General features: G+C 34.0%; 2 protein-coding genes across 4 annotated transcripts in view; both read right to left on the reverse strand.

Moving 5' to 3' along the window:
* Nucleotides 1–89: 89 nt before the first annotated feature.
* Nucleotides 90–17,526, reverse strand: LOC125681980 (acid-sensing ion channel 3-like). The gene is made up of 8 exons (XM_048922341.2): nt 17,012–17,526; nt 9,728–10,271; nt 8,394–8,492; nt 8,125–8,302; nt 7,066–7,128; nt 6,777–6,921; nt 5,255–5,349; nt 90–751 (listed from the first exon to the last, which is right to left on the reverse strand). The coding sequence occupies exons 1-8, from the start codon at nt 17,164–17,166 to the stop codon at nt 573–575; spliced, it is 1,458 nt and encodes a 485-aa protein (XP_048778298.1). The 5' UTR covers nt 17,167–17,526; the 3' UTR covers nt 90–572.
* A 4,334-nt stretch (nt 17,527–21,860) lies between these two features.
* The window catches only part of LOC125679687 (uncharacterized), a 34,758-nt gene continuing 29,864 nt past the window's right edge, over nt 21,861–26,754 (reverse strand). For all 3 annotated transcript variants that reach the window (XM_048919111.2, XM_048919112.2, XM_048919113.2), the window contains one exon: nt 21,861–26,391. In XM_048919111.2, coding sequence (XP_048775068.2) covers nt 24,833–26,391 — 1,559 coding nt within the window. In that variant the 3' untranslated portion in view covers nt 21,861–24,832. The remainder of the gene's footprint in view (nt 26,392–26,754) is intronic.

Consider the following 26,754-nt stretch of genomic DNA (forward strand, 5'->3'; position numbering starts at 1 on the left):
GTATCTTACTGTTTAGTTTCACACTCCGAGTTTACCGTGATGGGTGATGTTTGGTACCCACACAGAGAGTAGGAACAGTATACCATCAATAAGAATATTTCTCTACTGCTTTATTGCACAGTCAGACTTTACAGCCATAAACAGGAACAAGCTTCCATCACTAAGAACAATTCTGTTCTGGCCCCGCCGTCACCAACATCACTCAACTCATTCCTCAGCCTCAACTCCGAGGTTTTCCCGCTTGGCCCCGGTCTTGATTTGAACAAACTAAATCTACACAACACAAGGATGTATGAATGTTATTTTGACAAACTGGAGTCTTGTGGTTGTTGGGAAGATATTTTAAGGATTCTTTTATAAAGTTGATAAACACCAGTTGTGACTCTCATTCTATCCCTGGGGTCATGACTTGTACAAACTAGAATTTTCAGTATAGATGGCATCTTCGCTAGCCAAGGGTGATGAGGTATAGATGGTAACTTTCATGCAAGTCCTAAAGTTAACTACAACAGCAAACAATCTCTGATCAGGTAAGCTGAAAATGAAAGCGAAAAGCCGTCATCTGCGACTGTTTAATTTTGGAGACCTGTCTTTTCTGAATTCTGTTTGATTTTGTTCCTCCGTTTTCCATTGTACCAATCATAACATTTGAACATTAGATGAATTGCACAGTTCACCAGAAATTCTGAAATCTCGAGTAGTGACAGCAGACTGGCTCCCAGCAACAGCCCCATCTGGCCGCCGATGTTGGCTGGAAAGGGAAGTAAACAAGACTGGAACATTTATTATTACTTTAACAATGTTGTTTTGTTGTCTGGGAAATGACGCTCAACTATATTTAGATAAATGGAAGAGCAAAGACGGGTTGATCATAATTTTTTTTATTTTTTGGTTCTTTTATTGGCCGAAAAGTCCGTGCGGTCATTCACTTCAAATCTCTATATTTTTTATTTTTGGTCATATTTTTGCATAGTCAAGAACAAAATTCTAGATCCAATGGTCGAGTGTCTGATAATTAACAGTGGTAATTAACAACTAACTTTCTAAAATCTTATACATGTGCTATTTAATGAAAAGTAAAACATAGTTTATGTTAAATGAAGAACTTTAAACTATATACTAAACGTGTGTTGATAATGAATAATAGTTTAAAAGTTTAATTCATATCGTTTAGTGAAAACTGTTACGTTCAAGTTTACAAATTATAAAGTATTTAATGTATATATTTCACCGGTCGCGGTAGCTCTAAACAGAGTACGTTAACTAGAGTTATTCTCTTTAGAGAAGTCGAGAGGCATAGCGGATAAAGGCTATGCCTCTCGACTTCTCTAAAGAGAATACGTTAGAGTACGCTGGTCAAATTTCATAATTCAGTACAATTTAACCGCCGTTATCGGGTGTTCTTACTTTAGTTTAACCTACTAAATATATATCTGGAATATATTGTGTTTGTTTTCATTATTTCGGGAATTATTTTGAATTACAGTTTACCGTTTGATCCCAATCAAATTTAACTACATATTTACATAAAATACTAGCGTATTGTATTTTTATTTCCAGGATTGTGCCTTTATTTTATTTTTTTTAACATTAAGTCTTTATATTGTCAACTGAACAGTGAATTCCTTGAAAATAAATCATTCGATTTAAATAAAAATGAAAGAATTATGAAGATGTCCAAGTAATTGTGAGTTTTCTTTGATGATTAGACTACCGTTGTCATTGTAAATGAACACTGGATGTGTGTTTTTTTAAAGGCTAGCAATTACTTAATTGATTTGAAAACTTGGCCAGAGGACAAAGAAACAAAGCATAAAATAAATCGATGAACTAAAAAAAAGGGGGGGGGGCTAAAAAGACACACACCCCCCCCCCCCCCCCAAGGGAAAAGAAAACAAAACTAAAGACGATGAATTCCGAGTAGCTATTAATTATACATTAAATTAATTACTAATGTAGTATGTCATATCGCTCAATTTTTTTCTCCGAACAAAATACTAATAATTGGGATCAAAATATCGCTTGAAAAAACAAATACATTTGACAAATATTTGCAATATTATTTTATAATCATGTTTATTTAAGTGGTATACATACAAATAAACAATTAAATTGTGAAATTTTACCAGCGTATTGTAAAGTACTCTAACGTACTCCTTTTAGTAGTGGTAGTACCCCGGTAGCTCAGTGGTAGAGCGTTTGCTTCGTAAACCTTAGACGTTAAAATAGGTAGTGATTGCTCCTTCACCATTGTTTGATTGATTGTTTTGTTTGTTGTTGTTTTTTTTTTTTTTATTTCTTTATTTAGGCCTATTTATTTATTTATTTTTTTGCGTTTGGCGAAGGAGCAATCACTACCTATTTTAAAGTCTTAGGTTTGACGCGGCCATTGCACGAGCGGGACTCGACATCGCGGCTCGCGATTACGAAACGAACGCTCTACCACTGAGATACCGCCAAATGCTCTGCATTTAGAAGTGTGAATCGCGGGTCTTTTGGACATGACCTTAAAAACAGAGGTTCCGTGTCGCAGCAGGCGTTGGCACGATAAAGAACCCCCACTGTTACGGCCCTGAGCGCTAAGCACAGGTCTAAATTTGTGGTACTTCACCTTCAGCTGAGAAATTCTTGGCGGGACGTAAAAAAAAACACACCAATCAATGTATGTTTCACTCTCATAAAAATAAATTTTGAGGTAAATGATCCTGGGAATCATATCCGTTGCAGGGATACACATTGTACACAGCTTTAAATTTGCTCCTCTGTGGAACCAAATTAACATAAACAAACATCGTTGATTTTTTTTTTTTATAGATAACAGTAATTCAATTATTGCGCACAATAATTAATTTGATGCACACATCAAATCAATTATTGTTCTTTTCAATCAAATTTATGCGCACATCAATTGGATTATTGCGTGCAATAATTGATTTCATGTGCGCATCGATTGGAAATATTGCGGGCAAGTATCGATCTGATGCATGCATCAATTGAATTATTGCGGACATTGATTGAAAAGATGCTCACTTTAATTGAAATATTGCGCACGAAAATTCAATTGATGCGCGCATTAAATTAATTATTGGTCTTATCAATTGAATTCATGAGCGCATCAATTCAACTAATGCTCTCATCAATTAAATTGATGCGCACATTAATGTAGTTGAGGTATTGCTCGCTAAATTTGATTTGTAGCTCGGTATGAATGATTTGATGACCTCTTTAATTCAATTGAAAATATCTTTAATTATTTATAAAGATTTTGTACCTCAACTACATTAATGTGCGCATCAATTTAATTGATGAGAGCATTAGTTCAATTGATGCGCTCATGAATTCAATTGATAAGACCAATAATTAATGCGCGCATCAATTCTTTTAAAGATGAACAATTCAGTGAAAAAGATCATTAATTCAATTGTGTACGTCTATGTTGAATTGAAGATATCTCTTACTTAAGAATAATTTCTCTAACCCTCTCTCTCGCTCAAATAATTGTTGTGCGCATCAATAGAATTAATTCAGTTGAAGAAGGCAATAATTAAATTATTACGTGCATGTATTGAATTGTTGATATTATCAATGCAGTTGAAAATGCAACAATTCAATTATAGCGCACATCAATTGAGCAGCATAATCTATGCTGGGATCAATTCAATTAATGCACGCAATAATTCAGATTTGAAGACTTGATTTATTATTTGAAGAGATCTTTAATTCAAATGTTGCATGCGTCATATGAATTGATGGTATCTTCAGTTATTTGAGTTTGTGTTAATTTGGCAATCATACACCTGGTTATTTCTATGGTTTCTTGTCGATTTTAAATCCACAGTTTTTGTGTCAATTCTTATTTAAATATATTCACTTTTTTTCTATGGTGACTTTTAAAATCGTTCTGTACACTTACACAAGATGTCTCTAGTGGATGTACATGAATAAACCGGTTCTGTACACTTACATAAGATGTCTCTAGTGGATTATATACCGGTTCTGTACACTTACATAAGATGTCTGTAGTGTATATACCGGTTCTGTACACTTACACAAGATGTCTCTAGTGTATATACCGGTTCTGTACACTTACACAAGATGTCTTTAGTAGATGTATATACCGGTTCTGTACATTTACACAAGATGTCTTTAGTGTATATACCGGTTCTGTACACTTACACAATATGTCTCTAGTGTATATACCGGTTCTGTACACTTACACAAGATGTCTATAGTGTATATAGCGGTTCTGTACACTTACACAATATGTCTTTAGTGTATATAGCGGTTCTGTACACTTACACAAGATGTCTCTAGTGTATATAGCGGTTCTGTACACTTACATAAGATGTCTATAGTGTATATAGCGGTTCTGTACACTTACACAAGATGTCTATAGTGTATATAGCGGTTCTGTACACTTACACAAGATGTCTATAGTGTATATAGCGGTTCTGTACACTTACATAAGATGTCTCTAGTGTATATACCGGTTCTGTACACTTACACAAGATGTCTATAGTGTATATACCGGTTCTGTACACTTACACAAGATGTCTGTAGTGTATATACCGGTTCTGTACACTTACACAAGATGTCTTTAGTGGATGTATATACCGGTTCTGTACACTTACACAAGATGTCTCTAGTGTATTTACCGGTTCTGTACACTCACACAAGATGTCTGTAGTGTATATACCGGTTCTGTACACTTACACAAGATGTCTCTAGTGTATATACCGGTTCTGTACACTTACACAATATGTCTTTAGTGGATGTATATACCGGTTCTGTACACTTACACAAGATGTCTTTAGTGTATATACCGGTTCTGTACACTTTCACAAGATGTCTCTAGTGTATTTACCGGTTCTGTACACTTACACAAGATGTCTGTATTGTATATACCGGTTATGTACACTTACACAAGATGTCTTTAGTATATTTACCGGTTCTGTACACTTACACAAGATGTCTGTAGTGTATATACCGGTTATGTACACTTACACAAGATGTCTGTAGTGTATATACCGGTTATGTACACTTACACAAGATGTCTTTAGTGTATATACCGGTTCTGTACACTTACACAAGATGTCTCTAGTGTATGTACCGGTTCTGTACACTTACACAAGATGTCTATAGTGTATATACCGGTTCTGTACACTTACATAAGATGTCTCTAGTGTATATAGCGGTTCTGTACACTTACACAAGATGTCTTTAGTAGATGTATATACCGGTTCTGTACACTTACACAAGATGTCTTTAGTGGATGCATATACCGGTTCTTGCTTCACCCTGTGGACTTGTAGGTTATCAAAGTATATATGGAGTTCAACAAAATTTTGTCTGAAAGAGGAAACACAAAACATAAATGATATCTTCTGTCGACATGTCCATTTAAAAACAGCTGTTTAGAATATAACATTTACTCGAAATCAGAAGCTGTGCTCTGCTAGATGTTAAATATTAATCAAGTAAGTTATTCATACTTGCATATATATTTTTTTTCATGGACGGGAGGGATAAATGACTTACTGGGTAAAGGATTATGACACGCAATTTTTAGATATTACTTTGTAAGTAAAACGTCCCTAAATACTTCAGCAAAAACTAGCATTAGTGAGCTTGAAAAGCATTTTGAGACGGAGATATTTTTAATTCGTGCAATAACATGCACAAGCGATGGTGTTATTTACTTCACAAAATGAATTAAATAAAACAGAAAGGGTTATTAAAATATTTTGTGAAATTTTATGCACTGGGTTTTGTAGAGAAAATGTTACTTGTGCACAAACACATCACATTTTGTTATCAATAAATTAAGTACCTATGTACAAAAGTATGTAAACAACGACGGATAGATAAATAAGATTTGCTTCTGCGTACATTTTTGACACTAAAATGCAGTTACAACTATTATATATACCGAGATGCTATTCCTTGAAAACTGGCCCCAGTAGCACATTCAGAAGGTTTTTTTTTTTTTAAATTCAAATCGTAGGTACAGCTAAATTTCAAAAATTAATCTAAATATAGCTTTGATAACTACCACTTTTGATATTTTTGCAAACTTTTGGTCATTAACTTTGAACCATGGACATTTACTATGGTTTTAGCTCACCCAAGTTGTCTATCGGCGGCATAGTGAACTTTTCACACTTTCATCAAATGATCTACAAAATCATTGAGCGAATTTCAATCAAACTTGGTACAAAGCATCCTTGGGTGAAGGGGCTTCCAAATTTTCTCATTTTAGGATCCATGACCCCCTTGCAAGGAGAGATAATTGACAATTTGTTAAAATAGAGTGTGGTAATTAAAATTTTCTCAAGAACCACGGGACTAGAAAAGACAAAACTTATGTTCATATTCAATTAAATGATGGTGGCCCTTGCATGAGGCTAAAGTGGAACTAAATTATTCATTCAAGGTTTTTTTATTATGATTTTATTTTATTTCATTCTAACCATGGACCCTGTGTTTCAAAGTGGGGCTAGAATCGAGTATTAAATTTCACACAGTACATTATGATAGACAGAAAATCTTCAGAACAGTCAGACCATTTTAGTGATATTGTTTAAGATGCACCCCTGTGTTGTGTGGATTCAACTGCGGAGCCTTGTGTCAGGCCCCTGTTGGGCTCATAATATCTGGTCAAATTTGTTCCGACTGCAGGAATATTTCAGAAAATCAAATATTCTACGAAAATTTAAAAAGCTCCAAAAAGTACCTTCCACAAGCCTGCCCCATTTCATGATTTTTAACACAATTACCGGATATAATCTTTTGTTACATTGAACCTTCCTTTTAAAAATTCAGCCGTCTCCTCGGTCGGGAACGTAGCATACGACACCTGAATATCGTACGTCGTCTGCCTGCATGGCTGTGGACAATCACAGGGTGATAAACTGTTCTCACCTACAATGGATCATAAAATCGATGGTACTCAACGGAAAGAATATCTGATATCTTTGAAATTTCCATAAGTAATTTATTTTACTGCAAATAAAAAGGTACATTAATACAAAAGAAATATATGTAATACCAGTCTTAGTGACTTACTTGGTCGTGATGTGTTGTAGTAGCACTGATAATATTGGTAATGAGAACAGATCGGGTAATTTCCTACAATTATAGAAGCATTGGGTAGATGAGGAGTATGGAGCGCCAAATTAACATAAACTCAAATAACTGAAGATGCATTAAATCAATTATTGCTCTCATCAATTGAATTGATGAGAGCAATAATAGATTTGATGCGTGCATTAATTAAATTATTCCTCTCTTCAATTGAATTGATGAGAGCGTCAATTTCGTAAAAATAGTGCTCGCAATAATTAATTTAGAGCTCGGTATAAATAATTTGATAAGCTCTTTAATTCAATTGAAGTTATCTTTAATTATTTACAATGCTTTTGTATAAGGAATTAATGCGCGCGTCAATTCTTTTAAAGAGAGCAACAATTCAATTCAAGAGATCATTAATTCGATTGCGGATATGTTGAATTGAAGATATTTTAAATTTTATAGTTGCTCTCTCTAAAAGAATTATTGCTCTCTTCAAATAAATTAAAGATATCATTAATTCATTTGAAGAGAGTAGTAATTGAATTAATGCGCTCATTAAATCAATTATTGCTCTCATCAAATGAATCAATGCGTGCATCAATTCAATTAATGCTCTCATCAATTGATTTAATGCGCGCATTAGATCAATTATTGCTCTCTTCCATTGAATTGTAGCGCGCATCAATTAATTTGTTGATATCATTAATTCCTTTGAAGGGATCATTAATTGAATTAAAGCGCGCATTAATTCAGCCGAAGAATTAATGTTATCATCAATTCAATTAATGCGCGCAAAAATTCAGAATTGAAGATATCATTAATTATTTGAAGAGATCTTTAATCAAATTGTTGCGCGAATCAAATGAAGTGATATCTTCAAATAATTGAAGATATCTTCAATTATTTGAGTTTATGTTAATTTGACGCTCCATAGAGGAGGCCCGTCGATCACAATCTGCACCCGAGTGCACCATGCCTATAGATTAAATCACACAACCCCTCTACTTGTGACAAAATATCTATCATATATGTTATTCGTATCCAAAGTATTACCGTTTGACCCCATAGCCATACACCCACAGCGCTGGAATGTCTGATCTGTATTACACTTTCGTCTACAGGCACTGGTGTCGTAAAGCTTTGGATGGAACGGATTATTGAAATCTGAAGACAGGGTGTCGACGCACGAAGCGTCACCAAACGCCTTAAAGGGATCACCAAGATAAGAATACTGTAATAAAATATATATATCCCATTATGTTAGCCTGAATTTTGAAGAGCGATTTGGCTGAAATAGCGGGAAAACACAACATTGGTTTAACCCTAGTTTTCTTTAGTTTGGCTAATGCGAATTTTCCAGGAGGGACGAGAAAGCCGTTGTTCTCTATTGCCGGGTCTTCATTTGGATCGTGTACAGTAACCTGCAAAGTTGACAATAGGTTGATAAATGATCATTTTCTGGACATTATGTCCGAAAGCCCATTGAGCTCATTTTTGTAGCTGAAAAAACTTTCGCGTTATAACGCGAAACTTTCGCAAATAAACTCGTAACTTTCGCGTTATAACGCAAAATTATGCGTTGTAGTGCGAATACTTTACGTTATAAAGCGTAGATTTTGCTTATAAACATGAATTGAATGTGCTCAATATTAAAAAAGTAGCATGAGATAATTTGTTAATTACAATGAACAAATAACGATAGACTTGTCCAGCTGTACTTTGTAAGTTTGTACAAGTTCATGTATGTGCATATCTCTTGATATAATTTGACTGCTTTAAGAAGATCACCTTATTGACCTTTGTTGTACATGCTTTGTGTTATTGGTTGGCAGATAGACGTGTTTCTGGATAATAAAATATGTTTAACCAAACCAAAAGCATATCAAATGACAAAATTATAAAATAGTTTGTTACAAAGGTTGCTGTGAGAATTATATGAGTTTTTCCAAAAATTGACAGTCAAGGGACATACCCTTTGAAAAATGTAGATTAATCTATTATTGGACGAAAACGAATTAGGTCACTAAGTGCTTTCTAGAAACATTCTGAGTGGATTTTCAAGTTATCAAATTAATAAAAAAAAGAAACACCCCAAAACTGTAGATTAAGCATTGTTTACTCAATAAAAAACCCCATAAATTCAGAGATTTAGTGGTCGATCATCCAATATCTCTTTGAAAATCTGTGACAAATAAAGCTTGATTTCAGTAGACAAATTTTTATACCCCTGTGTTAAAGGCTGTTGTTAACTAAGCAATTAATGAATTACAAATATGAATTTTACTTTGCATTCAATAAAGCTTTAATAGCATACATGCCAAACATTCTGAAATATGCGTGTATAAAATGTAGGCGTGTTACCTTGCCTATATAGTTCTTTACTTTCAGGTTACTTATAACTGCATAAACACCAGTCTTCGTTCATTGTACTAATCACGGGTACCTATATATATATATATATATATATATATATATATATATATATATAATATATTTCACATTATAACGTGAAAAATACGCGTTAATATCGCAAAATGTTACGCGTTGATTCGCGAATGTTTCGTTATAACGCGAAAAGTTTTATTTAGCTACGCAAATGAGCTCAATGGGCTTTGTAATTATGAGTTGTAAAGTTGTAAAGAGGCATTTTGCTCACCTTAAACCCTGTGCTACAATCAATACTTTGGTAACTTTGATCGCTGTTTACACTTAGGAGTGCATAGAAATTAAAGTTGTTTCCAGTAGAGCTCGTGGTGGCGGACCCGTTACTATTCCATGTGTAACACATGCCATATCGTGTCACTGTTTCCTCTATATCTTGGCCAACATCTCCCATGTCGAATGTGATACTTTTGATGACAGCTCGTCTATTCAGCGCTTCAGTGGCAACATCATCACGCGTTCTTGGCGTAAAGTAACCATTATCGCGGTAGTAAGGATCTGTCCAATTGATATCGTCTACAAAGATGCCCAGCTTGGAGATCGCCATATAGAATTCCTCGTCTCTCGGGTCTGAAACAACCACTGATTTGTTGTATGGGCTTAAATTACAAAATGTGATTGCTGGAAACTTCATAGTGGACACTTTCTGTACAGAAGTAGATGTCATAAAAGGATACTGATAATAGGCAGTCCATTCTTCATACAGGAGATAGAGGAGATAAGAAGTAGACGTGCATACTGCAGCAAACCAAATCAGCCTGTCAAATAGAGAGAGGATCAAATATCTTTAATATAGTGCACTAATGAAAAGCGAAGACAATGAACAGAGTAGGGCAAACACAGAGCCCTAGACACACCAGAGGTGAGAACAGGTGCCCAGGAGGAGCAAGCATACCCTGTTTATTGGTCACATCTGCCGTGAGCCCTCTATCAAGTATATGGAGTAATCCGTAGTCAAAATCACAATGTAAAGAACGGCATAACAATAGGTATGGATTACGTCAGACAGCATTCAGCCTAACGACGGGTTGTATTAGCGAATATAGTCATTATAACAACCATAGAATTTGCAAAATGCTGACTCCAACAAGACTGTTGAAGCCCCTGTAACATAAACTTATTTGTAAGTAGCTTGCTTCGATTTAAAAATTCATCATATACAGAACATGCTCTCGCGTATCAAATCAGTTGAGAGACTTAGACACCATATGCAGGTGATACCGGAATATGAATGTTGCTGCATAAATATGGGAGATTGACGATGGAAAAGCTGAAGTCATCCCGTTTGTCATAGAGTTGAGTTTACCGTTAAAATATATGTTCAATAAAATATCCAAATATTAAACAGAGATATGGAAGACTGTGGGGATCTAGAGGGGGCGGTGTTTGTTACGTAGACATTGCCAATTTGGCTGAACAGTTTTTTAAATATTGAAATAAAGATTGTACTGTGCCATTTTTTTTTTTTTTTTTTTTTTTTTAGAGTTTTACCCTATCCCTAAGTCTTTGACCCGAAACAATAACACTTTTAAAAGGTAACAATCTCCTTCTTGAAAATTATTTTGATCCGCACGGACCTGATAGGAAAGGATTGATATCTACAGGGGCATCTTCGCTATACAAAGGCTTTTGAGAAGGCGATATAACTTCGTCTTTGTCGTGTCATTAGTATGGAGCGCCAAATTAACATAAACTCAAATAATTGAAGATATCTTCAATTATTTGAAGATATCATCAATTCAATTATTGCTCTCTTTAATTGAATTAATGCGCGCATTAAATCAATTATTGCTCTCATCAAATGAATTAATGCGCGCTTCAATTCAATTATTGCTCTCATCAATTGAATTAATGCGCGCATCAATTGAATTAATGAGAGCAATAATTGATTTAATGCGCGCATTAATTCAATTATTGCTCTCTTCAATTCAATTGATGACAGCATCAATTGAATTAATGAGAGCAATAATAGATTTGATGCGCGCATTAATTCAATTATTGCTCTCTTCAATTGAATTGATGAGAGCATTAATTTCGTAGAAATATTGCTCGCAATAATTGATTTTGAGCTCGGTATAAATAATTTGATGATCTCTTTAATTCAATTGAAGATATCTTTAATTATTTACAATGCTTTTGTATAAGGAATTAATGCGCGCATCGATTCTTTTAAAGCGAGCAACAATTCAATTAAAGAGCTCATTAATTCAATTGTGGATATGTTGAATTGAAAATATCTTTAATCATTTAGTTGCTCTCTCTAAAAGAATGATTGCTCTCTTCAAATGAATTAAAGATATCATTAATTCAATTGAAGAGAGCAATAATTGAATTAATGCGCGCATTAAATCCATTATTGCTCTCATCAATTGATTTAATGCGCGCATTATATCAATTATTGCTCTCTTCAATTGAATTGTAGCGTGCATCAATTCAATTGTTGATATCATTAATTCATTTGAAGGGATCATTAATTCAATTAAAGCGCGCATCAATTCAACAGAAGAATTAATGCTATCATCAATACGGAAGTTCCGAGTTCCCCAACAGTTATTTCCCTTTATCGAACTCTTCCGTAAATTATGACGTAAAATATGATGACAGTGGGTACATTTGCTAATTACTATCGTTGTATTATTTCTTAAAAGATAATATCCAGAGTTTCTGAGACCATCCCATCTCAGGGGAAAGGCAACTTTAGTGAGTTTATGAATATTGGATAACAAAATGGCTCAAACAAATATTGTTAATTGCCATCTTTCTTTGATAAAAGGGTCACTCATGTAGAAGAGGAAACGAATAATGATTTAATAGCCAATTTGATGATCTTATTCAAACAAATTATGCTTGATATGGCCAGAATATGCATACCAGTGATTGATAAAAACAAAAGTTACGCTTTCATTACATTAATCGTACATAATCGTTATGTACAGTGCCAGTCTACGATATAATGTACACATTGTGTACCCACCATACGTCATAAAATGCGAAAGAGTTCGACAAAGGGAAATAACTTTTGGGTAACTCGGAACTTGCGTATTCATTTGATGCGCGCAATAATTCAGAATTGAAGATATCATTAATTATTTGAAGAGATCTTTAATTAAATTGTTGCGCGCATCAAATGAATTGATGATATCTTCAAATAATTGAAGATATCTTCAATTATTTGAGTTTATGTTAACGTAGTTCCACACTCCTGTGACGTCATAGGATTTTGCAAAGTCAATGATTTAATGATAGGAACATAAATTTTGTTGGAGTCTTTTTCAATAGTTATTGTAAAAAATCTTGTTAGCCATAAAATATTTCAAAAGTCTTAGTTATATTTGAATAGTCAATAATATGTTTCAAAATATTGAATCCAAGGACAATAACTCTGTTCTCATTAAATTATTTATCAAGTCCATAATGTGATAGATTTCCTTTATTTTTGACAAACATTTTACCAAGGTGATAAGGAATCATTATCTGTGTCGTTTCATGAAATTACGTATATAATTTTAATCCCGAGTGATTTTAAATAGCTCAGCTGTATGGTGCCATACTTCAGTTTTTGATGGGGGTATACATAATCTGCAAGTTATAGATTTGAAATTATAAAGGAAAGGTATGGATTTTTCCCCATGAATAACTATAACAGATGTAACTCTACCAATATAAACAGAAAAAATGATATGTAAACCATGCTATAAGGAAAGTGCGTCCACATTTGTTTGCTTTTTAACATTTTCGAGAATAACGCTAATTCAATAATTTTGCACATATTATTCTAAAACTTGATGAACGTATTGAAAATGACATGTGTTTTAGTTATTGACATGTTTCCCGATAAATAAATGCAATTCCAAAAATATTTTGTTGTTTTTATATTAAAATAAAAACAAATAACTGTTTCCAATGAATTTCATAAAAATCTACATCGGGGTACATGAATTTAGTGGTGTATGTAATGAAAATTAATATGGAAATCCTTAACTGTTTTGCCATTTTTCATTACTCTGAATGTTAATTTATTGATTCCAAACAAAAAAAATGCTACCTAAACCCCAAAAATCCAGGACTAAGGACCCGCCTTAATTTGGCACTCCATACATTAGGCACCAGTATTTTGAACAAGATATGAGATTACGCGGAAGGTATCGATATAACAGTAGCGTGTTTAGGGAGGAGTCCCAGTCATGAATTACCCGCATAGGCCCACCTTCATTTCACCTTTAGAGGCGCTTATATATCTTATATCACTTTCTGAATTTTATATATAATTGCATTGTAATACAGTAATTATGCGTCAAAAATGATGTTCAGATATGACTCTTTTGCTTCGTATAAACCCCTCTTCAGTAACGTGTGGTAACGCTTCTTACTATCACGAATGGTGAACAGAATGGACAAGAAATTATCCCGTCTTTTTCATTTCGACAGGTAACGGTAATGTTTTTATAAGAATTAAAAGATGTCGTATTTAATAAATAATAATAATAAACAAAACATACCGTACAGTTATTAGGGTATTGTATTCTATGTACATCTTCCCTATGAAAATTAAGTGGAATTATTCAAAGCTATGTCTAGAAACGTGGACAGAAATTCCAGTAAAGGGTGTTAAGAGTAAAGGAACGACTTGACGGCGGAAACGTCCACGACAACATGAAAACGAAACGTTTTTGTTACTAATTCTGTCTCTCTCACCCCTCCCCCTCTCTCTCTCTTACTTTTCCCCCTTTTGCTTGTTTGAACGAAGTGGTTTATTTAGAGCTTATAACATCAATGGATATAAAAAATGGATATAAAAGAACAAACACATTTACCCGTACATTACTCAGTGATGATTCTATCTATGGTCTTGAGGCAGCGACAGAGTATATTTATATAGAGTTATATTTTATATGAACAGTAATAAATGTACGTTATTTGAACAGCTTTTAAATATTGATTTCACCAGTGCTTTTCCGCGAAAAAAGCACAAACTTTTCAACTTGACACAAAATCTGTCTATTACCAAATACAAATAGGGCGAATAAACAAAAACCTCTCTATCACCAAATACAAATAAGACGAATAAATATCTAGGTTGCATGCACTACAGGGGATTGTATGTGTAAACAGTGGTAGCAGGGAATCATTTCTGTACAATCGTGCAATTAAATCAATCATGCTAGTCATGGAAATTCCCGATTAATGTAATTACTGGGTATGTTTACAGATCTATTCTGAATTAGTTGTCATCATGCGACTTTTTTTTTCTAATTGGTCGCTAAATTTGAGAATGCCTGATCTTGCTTGGAGATGAAAGTAAATTGATCTCTGTATGAATTGTGTGATGTGAGCTGGGCATGATAACATTTATGTGATTGCTGAACATGCATGCAGATGTTGTCCATAACTGCAACTAATTTGTAATTATATAATGGTACACTCATTATTTTATTTTATATAATTTTTAGATTTAGTCGATGAGGAGAATGAAGACAATTGTTTGTACACACCCCAACGTGTTTTCTTTTATCAATTAACAAATGAATTTAAGTGTAGGATTTGCCGTTCGTTCGGGGGGGGGGGGGGGGGGGGGGGGGGGGTAGTGGCTGTTGTTAAATATCATGTGAACAGTGTTATAATTTTTTGAGCGCCAAATTCATATAAACTCAAATAATTGAAGATATCTTTAATCATTTGAAGAAATCATCAATTAATTTGATGCGCATGACAATTCAATGGAAGACCTACTCAAATTATCCGGGAATTATTGCATGCATTGATTGAATTATTGATATTCTGCTGATTTGATGCGCGCAATAATTGAATCATAATGAATTAATTAATGGTTGAATTGAATTGATGATATCTTCAAATAATTAAAGACATCTTCATAAAATAATGTATTTAAATACACAATCAGTTTAATTGTTACCCAAACTACAAACTGTGTACCACTCGCCTCAGTATTCAACTCCAGCTGGAGAATCTAATTTTTGATAACATTCGTTTAGAATTATGAAAAACAAATAATCAGTTGTGTAATATTTGAGCTGCAATCATCAAATACATATGGAACGACGAATTAACAAAACCTCAAATAAAGGATGGTATATTTTTACATTATTTGAAGATATCATAAAATTTCGATTCAATCATTAATTCATTATAATTTAATTGTTACGCGCATCAATTCAGCAGAATACTTAATGCTCCCAATAATTCAATTACTGTGATGCATGCTTTCATTAATTATTTGATGAAATCTTTAACTGAATTGTGCGCATCAAATGAATTGATAATATCTTCAAATAATTAAAGATGTCCTTAACTACTTGAGAATTGTGGTAATTTGGCGCTCCATAAATATATCCCTATACTATAGTCCCTGTGAACAACTGAAACTACACATTCACGTTATTAAGACTTTATTATTTTTTCTTTTGAAGAGACACTAACATGGAGAAAAGAACTGGAACACAATATTGCTATGATACAGACAAACCAGTAATTGTCAAATTGAGTGAATATTTAGTTAAAATTTTCAGAAAAAGAGGTGAGCTTTAAAACTGTAAAAATCCGTCTAGCTTCTAATCATATGTTGGTATAACACTGATATCGTCCATTTACTTATGTATATACCTGATTTGCAATTCATATATCTATGTACAGTACTTGTTTCTCCTCTGTATATGCTCTACCCACATGTAGTTTGTAGTTCATGTAGTCTGTAGTTAAAGTTGTAAACTTTTTTGAAATTTCCTTCTTTCTAAATTGTCTTGCTGTTATGCCCTCTGGCCCAAAATATGGAGTAAACTTATCTTATCTTATCGATACAAGCAAAAACAACGTTCATTATATGATGCATGCACCACAGGGTAAAAACATGTACGAATCATAAGAAAACTAATGCAAACGAATCATAGCACTCCAAAAAATGTCTACATGTGTATCACATTACAAGAAAAACCACAGCATACATATCACAGGACAGAGAAAACGTCAATATATTATAGGACAAAGAATACTTCTACATAATATCACAGGACAAAGAAATGTCTACATACGTATCACAGGACAGACAAAACATCTACATACGTATCACAGGACAGACAAAACGTCTACATACGTATCACAGGACAAACAAAACATCTACATACGTATCACAGGACAGACAAAACGTCTACATACGTATCACAGGACAGACAAAACATCTACATACGTATCACAGGACAGACAAAACGTTTACATACGTATCACAGGACAAACAAAACATCTACATACGTATCACAGGACAGACAAAACGTCTACATACGTATCACAGGACAGACAAAACATCTACATACATATCACAGGACAGACAAAACGTCTACATACGTATCACAGGACAAACAAAACATCTACATACGTATCACAGGACAGACAAAACATCTACATACGTATCCTAAGACAAATCAAACGTCTACATACGTTTCATAAAACAGAAAACATATACTTTAATTACACGTTGTTCACATACCCGCGGAAGAAGGATCCTCTGCCGACATGACCTACGCCGTGCACTGAACAGTCTCCTTTATATGCGCTCAAAAGTTGTCTGAACGAGACTGAAGATTTTTCCTTCTCTTTTTCTATCTTAGCTTCCATCTTCGATGATATGATGACAAGCGACATACAATGGCTTAATGAGCAGTACGTGAAATCCTATAGAAACGACAAATACGTGAAATCCTATACCAGTGACCAATATGCATACGCAATCATTACCATTCCATCTGTAGTGTGTTCATACGATGATCACTCAGTCTGGATGATTATGTATTAATTAAAGAGTGCGATAGATTGCAAACACCGGTAAAACCGCATCCCATCGTTATCATTAACGGTCCATTATAGATAGGACGTCATGATTTGAAAATGATTAAAGGTCCATTTTAAGTAGTTTCGCTGGTAAATTAATTGATCGTAAATGAAGCAGAGATGAGGTTGATTATTGTACGATCTATCACTTCTGTTTGCTTTGCTAATTGTGGTGCATAAAGTTATGCGTATAGAAATATATCTCCTGTTTATCTAAATGTTGTTATGGTTCTAGCTAAATCGTGAACATGTGACCGGGGGTTGGGGTGGAAGTACACGTGTCTCAAATTAAAAGCAAGATATTTAAGGCCAGAGATACAACCATTGGAAGAATTAGTTAAACTGTTTTTGGACTTCAATAATAATTCTGAAACAAAATTGTTCCTGTCAACGTGATCAACAGACTGTGTGATCAATATTTGAGTGTATTCGATGCGACAACCTGCACCTGACCTAGCTTACCAGGACTCCTCCAGAACCACACAGCCAACTTCAACCAAACTTGCCATAAAGCATCCTTGGGTAAAGGTGAATCAAAATTGCTCGAATGAAGGGTCACACCCTTTTCAAAGGGGATATAATTAAGAGGTAAAGAAAATGTAGTGGCATCTTTTAAAAAGATCTTCTCGCGAACTGTCTTCTAAGAAACAAGCTCAGAGGCTCATATGTATTATCGGTCACATGACTATTAGTTAAAGGTATCACTAGCCCCGAGGGCTACGAAATAATGATTATTTTCCTGTTCTGCATATCAACTGTGAAACTATGTTTAGCTCATTTTTGTGAATTTGGCGTGCCATACATATCGGCAAAATATCATGCATTATTTTTAAATTGTTTTTTTTTAATCTGGATATCAAACCACTCTACCAGAAACCCCTGACCCAAGGGCCATGAATTTCATAGATATGGCTTCTTCAAAACGATATACTCAGTTTGTCTGCTAAATGTCCCTCAGTGAAGAATGTTTTATTTTTTCAATTGCAGGATTTTTTTAAGGCATTGATCCACAGGGGCTTGTCACGAATTGACCCTGTCTTTTCTATATTTACACGTGTAAATATAGAACAGACGATGTCAAATTTTAATAAGACAAATATTTCATGACGAGCCCCTGTGATTGATCTTTTTTTCCAAAGGGTTCAGTGACCATGACATTGACAAGTTTTGTTCCCCTTTCCCCGTAGATGCTACATGTATGTACTTTTAAAGGCATGTGTCGTTTTAAACAGTATTTTGTTTGATGTTAACACCAAGACCAACATTTTGTCAATATGATAAACTATGAAAAATAATACGATTTGATAATTTCGACAAATTATATACGGGCATTAAAGCTATACTAGCTCTCATTTTTGGTGTCGAATTTTGTTGTTTTCAATGACAGAAAAATAAGGTTTATAAACTTTCGTAATTAATATCTGTTAGAAAACCCATCCAGAGGCTCCGAATGAAGTAAAATTATATTATGTCTTCCCGTACAAAAATTTATTTCTATATAATGCTATATATTCAATATATCCGAAATCTTTATTTTGATAAACTCTTAGATTTGATTTTGATTTTATCAATGACTATGATTTTAATTACATACAAAACTATCGTAATAGCGTATTTCTATAACAAAATAAAATGTTACGATTGAGTGCTTTTATAACTTTAAAGGAGTACCGTAAACTGAGAATAGAGTTAAGTCAAAATTTTGATTACTCGTATCTTAAGGTGGGTCCTTAGTCCTGGAATTTTGGGGTTTAGGTAGCATTTTTTTGTTTGGAATCAATAAATTAACATTCAGAGTAATGAAAAAAGGCAAAACAGTTAAGGATTTCCATATTAATTTTCATTACAGACACTACTGAAGTCGTGTACCCCTATGTAGATTTTTATGAAATTTATTGGAAACGGTTATTTGTTGTTATTTTAAAATAAAAACAACAAAATATTTTTTGAATTGCATTTATTTATCGGGAAACATGTCAATAACTAAAACACATGTCATTTTCAATATGTTCATCAAGTTTTAGAATGATATGTGCAAAATTATTGAATTAGCGTTATTCTCCAAAATGTTAAAAAACAAACAAATGTGGACGTATTTTCCTTATTGCATGGTTTACATATCATTTTTTCTGTTTATATTGGTAGAGTTACATCTGTTATAGTTATTCATGGGAAAAAATCCATACCTTTCCTCAATAATTTCAAATCTATAACTTCCAGAGTATGTATACCCCCATAAAAAAACTGAAGTATGGCACCATACAGTTGAGCTATTCAAAATCACTCGGGATTAAAATTTTATGTAATTTCATGAAAAGATACAGATAATGATTCCTTATCACCTTAGTAAAATGTTTGTCAAAAATAAAGGAAATCTATCGCATAATGAACTTGATAAAATAATTTAATGAAAACAGAGTTAATGTCCTTGGATTCAATATTTTGAAACATATCATTGACTTTTCAAATATAACTAAGACTTTTGAAATATTTTATTGCTAACAAGATTTTTTACAATAACTATTTAAAAAGGCTCCAACAAAATTTATGTTCCTGTCATTAAATCATTGACTTTGCAAAATCCTATGCCGTCACAGGAGTGTGGAATTACGTTAAGATGTATCAAGCACAAATGTTTAAGAAAACTGCAGGTTTACAAAAATTTCAAACATAATAAAATTTTAATTATTTGTGAAAATTATTTCAAACGTTACCTGGATTTGAAATTTAGACTTAAGTCTACTCTCAGTTTATGGTCACGAGACCCGGTCTTCTCAATGCAAGGAGAAAACGGTGATTTTATGAAGTAGTGACGTTTATGGTGGATGTGCGCAAGCGTGCGAGAAAAAATATGATTAGAAACAACATGGGAGTTACAGTATATAGACATACTAAATGGTGATTTCATGTTAAACATAAAATTTTACACCCCTTCATTTGCTCAAAGTGATTCTCTCTATCCTGTTTTCCGTCTGACTATCTGTATCGCTAAATGTGTCCAGTCAACAGCCTGCAGGCCGTACGTGCGCTTTTACGTCGCATTGTAGTGCATGCAACGTCATGTGATCATCAATATTTCGAAATGGGGTGTTCCCTATCAGCTTCATTACTTTTTAATCCGACTGAGTTAAATTGCATAACATAATTATATAACTTATATAGCTTATTATAAAAAAAAAAAAAAAAAACCAAGAAGTTGTTTATATTTTAAAGTTAACAGAGACATTGAAGGACAACCACCAATCACAATAGGTAACCTGAGTGACTTGGGTGAACTAAAAATATCCATTGCTGTGTACATAATGAAATGATGAATCTATGGGTTTATTATAGGATTAAACATTCTTTTTGAAGAATTTATCGATGTGTAAACTCCGGACATTTTACTCACAAACTGAATAAAAGTGCGAAGCACTTTTATGTTAAGTTTGTGAGTAAAATGGCCGGAGTTTACACATCGATAAATTCTTCAAAAAGAATGTTTGATTCTTATAATTCCAATTCATTCACTTCATTAACAATTGCAAAAAATTTGCATAATTTCCCCGCACTATGTTATTTGTTTTCAGGCGTGTATGAATACATCGCGTTTTCGGATTTATTGATGTATAAACTCTTGTTCCGCTTTATTTTTGTCCAATCAAAACACTTGTAATAAATACCATTGGAATTATTGTTGTTTAACATCCCTCTCGAGAATCTTTCATTCATATGGAGACGTCACCATTGCCAGCGAAGGACTGCAAAATTCAGACCTATGCTCGGCACTTTCAGCCTTTGAGCAGGGAGGGATCTTTATCGTGCCACACTTGCTGTGACATGGAGCCTCGGTTTTTGCAGCCTCATCCAAAGGAGGAGTCCCATTTAGTCGCCTCTTATGACAAACAATGGGTACTGAGAACCTATTCTAACCCGGATCCCCACGGAATTCTATGGAAGAATAAATACACATTGATTCCCTGACCCAACTTTATATTGCAATTCAAAGCGGTACACTGCACTATTTCAAAGAAAAAGCAACTTGTGTGCTCTTTTCCCCTTGTCTCCATCTTTCTGATGACGTCAAATTACCAGAGGTAACTTGCATGAAAAAAGATTGTTTACAGTGCAGGTGGAGATTTGATGCCATTCTAAAATAGTTTTATTGTGTAAATATTACTATTTATGACCCAACATACAATTTTCACTAGGTTTCTGAAGTACTTTAACTGTAAAAGGAAGGGAGAAAATGCAATGAGCCAGATTGGGATTCGAACCTAGGCCCCCTGAATCTCTAGTCATGTGCTCTACCAACTGAGCTATCTGGTCATCGGCAATTGAACCCGTCTGACCACTACATTCCTCCCTCCTGAAACATCTTCACACCTTGAAGACATCAACCCAGGATCTCTTTATCCCCTGGCAGGCATTTTCACCTCTTAATTCCAGGGGCTGGCCAATGGTACCAAATGTAACAGGAAGGGAGAAAATCACATAAGTACACTAACATTGAAATAATGCAACAACTATTATCACATACATTTTTAATACATTTAACACAAAACAATTTTGACATTTGTAAGATGTATCACAAAGTTTGGCTTTAAAACACTAATCATGGCATCAACTTGTGCACCAAATTGGTCAACAACTGATAACAGTATAAACGAATTTGACATGCGTCAGCAAATGTTGTTTACAAGTTGACTTTTCTTATCATATGCTGTAATATCTTTTGAGACTAGATGTGAAAAAAGTAATTAATATGTATATTGCACTTGAAGAAAGACACATTTATAAATTGATATGCGAAGAACTACAATAGATAATCTCATATTTGGATCAATTGCTTCGTCATACATGCTGTGATGGAGTTCTATTAATGAGGAAAATAACTACAGTACTGTCACTAATTGTAACCAAGAACATTATATTTGATCAAGAAGATGAAGGAAATTTCTTTTCACTTATGAAAGTAAAAACTATTTGTGCATTAACAATGCACTCAGAACTAAAAATAAGATTATGCACATACTATCAGGGTATTTCATATCATTTACTACATGGTAAAGATTCTTTATCTGCATACATTTCATTAAAATAAATACTTCATTGTGATTTTTAATGGGAGCCAGTCAGAATTCAGCACATGAAAATATGTGTGCTTACACGCTATTTTAATGAGATCATGTGATAGGAAATCCAAATGCATCATACACATAGACTTCATTTAAAATTCGACATTTTTTGCTAAAAAAATAGTGTTTTGAGTTTTTAATATTGTCAGAATTCAGTACACATGCAGTTATTTTTTTCCCCAGTATGCTGGGATGTGCAACATATACATACAATTAGAATTTCAAAGTATTTCAATGAAAAATAAGAAAGCTATGACAATTTAAGTATATGTAATAAGTACATGTATATGCAAAACAAACCCAGAAAACACAGGTATGAAATATGACATCATTTCAACATATCTACATGTCATTATTCCTAAAAAAAAAAAATCACATCATTTAAATAACCTTTGGGAACACATAACGACATAACAGCACAAGAGAATGAGACGAAAAGGAATAAATAGACCAAAAAGGAAATGGAGATATGCTCCTCAACTGAACAAGGAGAGAAACTATAATTAATGATTCAGAAAGAGAGATATGCTATAAATCCCAGTAAGTACCTGTACATTATATGTATTAAGATTCAAAGTAATGAAAAGGTCTATGGGCACTTTCATAAAGCAGCTTATTCACAAAAATCACACATCAACTGAAGTTGTATTTCCCATAAAATCAATAGAGATTAGCAATATAGACGGATATTGAATTATCATAAACTTTGAAAACCATCTACCAAGTCAAGCAATGCAATGACAGAAACAATGGTTTTGATTCTGAAATACAAATTCAAGTTTTGAGCCCTAAGAAGCAAGTAAGTGTTGCTTGTGTCTATATACTCTGACCAATAGCTAGTAAAAGAGATTCTCTCCCTCATTTTTGATTGTGCTGTTAGTGCATAATATTGGCATAAAGGATTATCACCACAAGGATCTGCAAAGCTTTCACTAAAAAGGCACACATATTTCATATAAAAAATATCTATAAACACAATTTTCAAAATCCAATGCAAATCTCCAAAATCTGACTAGTCTGCAATCTGTTCAATGTCCTCGTTTCCGACAGTGAAAAGAACGATTTAAAAAGATCAAATGGGTGCAGCAACCAATATACAATGACAACTGCTGACATCTACTCACAAATACACAGCTAAAACACAAGTTATCTATTACATTATAATCATCAGACTTTTCAGTGATATCTACACTATAAAAGTTCTATCTCTCTATCCTTAAGACATTTAAGGAAAATATTGCGACTTATGATGTTCAGTATTTACATTCAGCAATGTTTCGTTAGTAAAAAAAAACCTATATTCATTTCTCAGTTGACCTTTCAACTTGATATAAAAATAAAACAGGTTAAATTTCAACATAAACATATGGGGAATAAATGTCTAGATTGTTTTGATTATGGGGGATATGGAACCATGGGGGGTGGTGGGTGGGGGTGGTGGTGGTTAATTTTTAGCATAATCAGTTCAAATTACCCCGTGGCTCTATCGTTTTCAACCCCCCACCCCCTCCCATAACACAAACAACCTAAACATTTATTCCTTAAATAAACAATGAACGTATCAATCCAGAAGTGAATTCTTGTACATTGTAATTACTTTACAAAGGAGGACAACTCTTACTCCGTAAGATAACCTGATGATCCAAGTAAATTTCTTTGTAGAGTTAACCACTCATGTTCTCATCTAAAATTATGGAAACTTCCAGGACTGAACATGCAAGTATTAAGATAGAAGGGTCATGAACTGTGTAAATTGGCTTATAGACTGTGACCACAGCCCAGGGTTACATGTAACGTAACACCAAAATAGAAGTTTTTAAAATAAATGAATTTCACAATATAATAATTTTACGCTCATTAGTACACAACACTGCATCAATTAAAAAATAAACCTTTGCTAAGTATTATGTAATGAATGCTTTTAGGAATCATGGTATGATAAAAGGCAAATAAAAAACTTCTTACATGACAGTCATATCAGTACATGAAGTTCTAAATCTGATCTTTCATATATTTCTCAAAATTACTTCTGTTGTATTAAATTTAAGTTAAAAAAAAATGTTCCAGTACATGTACCATAACAGTCCAATGGCATCTCAATAAGCACCAAAAATAAAAAGATGTTTGAAATATTTATGATATAAAACAAACAATATCATCTAAAGTATGCACCATGTTTTGAGATCCTTAAATGCCAGGTAAAATTACAAAGAATACAATGAAAGACCTGATGAAAATTCTTGTCAATTTGTAATACTCTTTCTACCTTCAAGTAAATATACATTGTGACATCATTATATGTGTACAAATTTGTGACATAACATACTTCAAATCATAAAGGCTTCCTTCACAAAACTCCAGAATCAGTAACATTTTTCTGCCACGATGCACCAGTTTGCATGATCATAAGTGGAATGAATAATTCTCACATTTGGAATATGTTTAGAAATGAGCTTTGACAATTCTCCATCTTTAAAAACATGATAGAATCTGCTAAGTTCTGTGGACTTCTTGAAAGATTCGATTCTTACGGCAGGAGATGAAGGCACTGACGCTGGGGGGTAGTTGACATGGACTGGGTCTGTGATATGACTGACTACTGGCAAGCTGTGGGAATGTTGTTGAGACAAGCTACTCATCTGAGATCTTAGTTTGAAGCTGTCTGAAGAAATATCATCAAAACGTTTTAAACACTTTGATTTTGATAGATCAGACAAGGAATGTTTAAGTAGTGTTACAGTTTGACCTGAAAGTTGGCTGAAAGTTTCTCGACTGTCACATGTTATAGCTTCCAAGCAAGTATCCTTCGGAGGATTCACTTCTGATTCACCATTACAGTTTTCTGAGGCACAGCGTTGCTTAGCATGCTGGATTTCTCTGCTTTCAAAGACTTCATTTAGCACCTCAGAAAAATTTTCTTTCCTGTAATTAGGACAGCTACTCATTGGAAACTCTCTCACAGCAAAATCACTTACATCAATTTCCTCTGTCTCACACTGAGAAATTTCAAGTTTTGGCTTTTTCATTTTCGATGATTTTCCTTCAAAGAAGTTGAGAAAACTCTCCTTGATAGAGGCAAATATTGTTAACTTATTTTTCTTTGTTTTCCCACTGTCTTTTGATTTCGTTTGTGATATGATATCTGGGTCTTTATCATGTTTACTTGTATAGGGATACTGGCCTAAATCTGGGTCTTTATCATGCTCACTTGTATAGGGATACTGGCGTAAGTAGGGTGTATGTCCTGGGCATATGTCACAATTTCTGTCAGATCTGCTTGAATTATCAACACCTTTTTGTAATACTGATGAATGTATTGTATTGCACAAATCTTTCCTATCAGCAATAAATTCCTTTTTGTGTTGGAACTGTTCTTCCTTGTTACCATTTCCATGGGAACTCTCAAACAAATTGGAATAGTTACCTATAGAAGTTGTTTTACTTGTCCCTGAGTTCAGAATTTCAGTTGTGCTTTGGTTCCTGATTTGTGAAAACTTTGGGTTCTCAGCTGCCATTTGATGATTCTTTTGATGATTTCCCAGTTCTACTTGTCCATTTCCCATTGTTTGTCTGTGATCCTTCTCAGAGAGGTAGAACATACTAGAAGACATGGCCTTCAGAGATGCCTCGAACTTTCTGCACTCAGCTGCCAGAACATTTGGGGTAACATCATCATGAGACTCCTCCCCAGAGAGTCCTTCCAGTGAGCTGGGAAGAGTACTACACCTGTGTTTCTGGGAGAGAAGATGAGGCTCTTGAGTCACATTCCTCAGGTAGGACTGTATATGTGTATCTTCTTGCTCTGTGCCAGGGTCTGAGAGTGTTCGATTGAAGTTTCTTTTTGATCTTCTTGAATCGTCTATGTCGATGGATGACTCGCTGTCTGAGCTAGCATTGCTGGACACACCTCCATCTACGGAATCTGGAAGTGAGATTAAGAGATACTAGAGCTGTCATAATAGGATTAATATTTGGGGCACACTTTAAAGTGGGGTGCATTCAAAATACTGGACCATGGTGTATATATATATATATATATTTACATTTCCGATGTTTTTGTCTTTGATATCTCTACAAATTGTGATGATAGGCTATCCTCATGAACGAGATACAGTTGTAAAGAATGCATGTATGAATCTTGTTAAGCTGGAAAATCTAACAGAAATGTCAATGACGGTCAAATGTAAATATAAACAAGAGGCCCATGGGCCACATCGCTCACCTGAGTCACCTTGGTCCATATCAGAAGACTTTCTATATATATTTGCATGTAAAACCGTAGTCC

Source organism: Ostrea edulis, chromosome 2 (genome assembly GCF_947568905.1).
Source record: "Ostrea edulis chromosome 2, xbOstEdul1.1, whole genome shotgun sequence".
Classification (NCBI taxonomy): Eukaryota; Metazoa; Mollusca; class Bivalvia; order Ostreida; family Ostreidae; genus Ostrea; species Ostrea edulis.

What these genes read in the sequence shown, in the direction of transcription:
- LOC125681980 (XM_048922341.2), bottom strand. Translation starts at nt 17,166, where the DNA reads ATGTCGCTTGTCATCATATCATCGAAGATGGAAGCTAAGATAGAAAAA. An exon ending in ATTGTAGCACAGGGTTTAAG is followed by an intron (nt 8,493 to 9,727) that starts GTGAGCAAAATG and finishes TCAACTTTGCAG; the next exon opens with GTTACTGTACACGATCCAAA. An exon ending in CCAAACTAAAGAAAACTAGG is followed by an intron (nt 8,303 to 8,393) that starts GTTAAACCAATG and finishes ATTTTATTACAG; the next exon opens with TATTCTTATCTTGGTGATCC.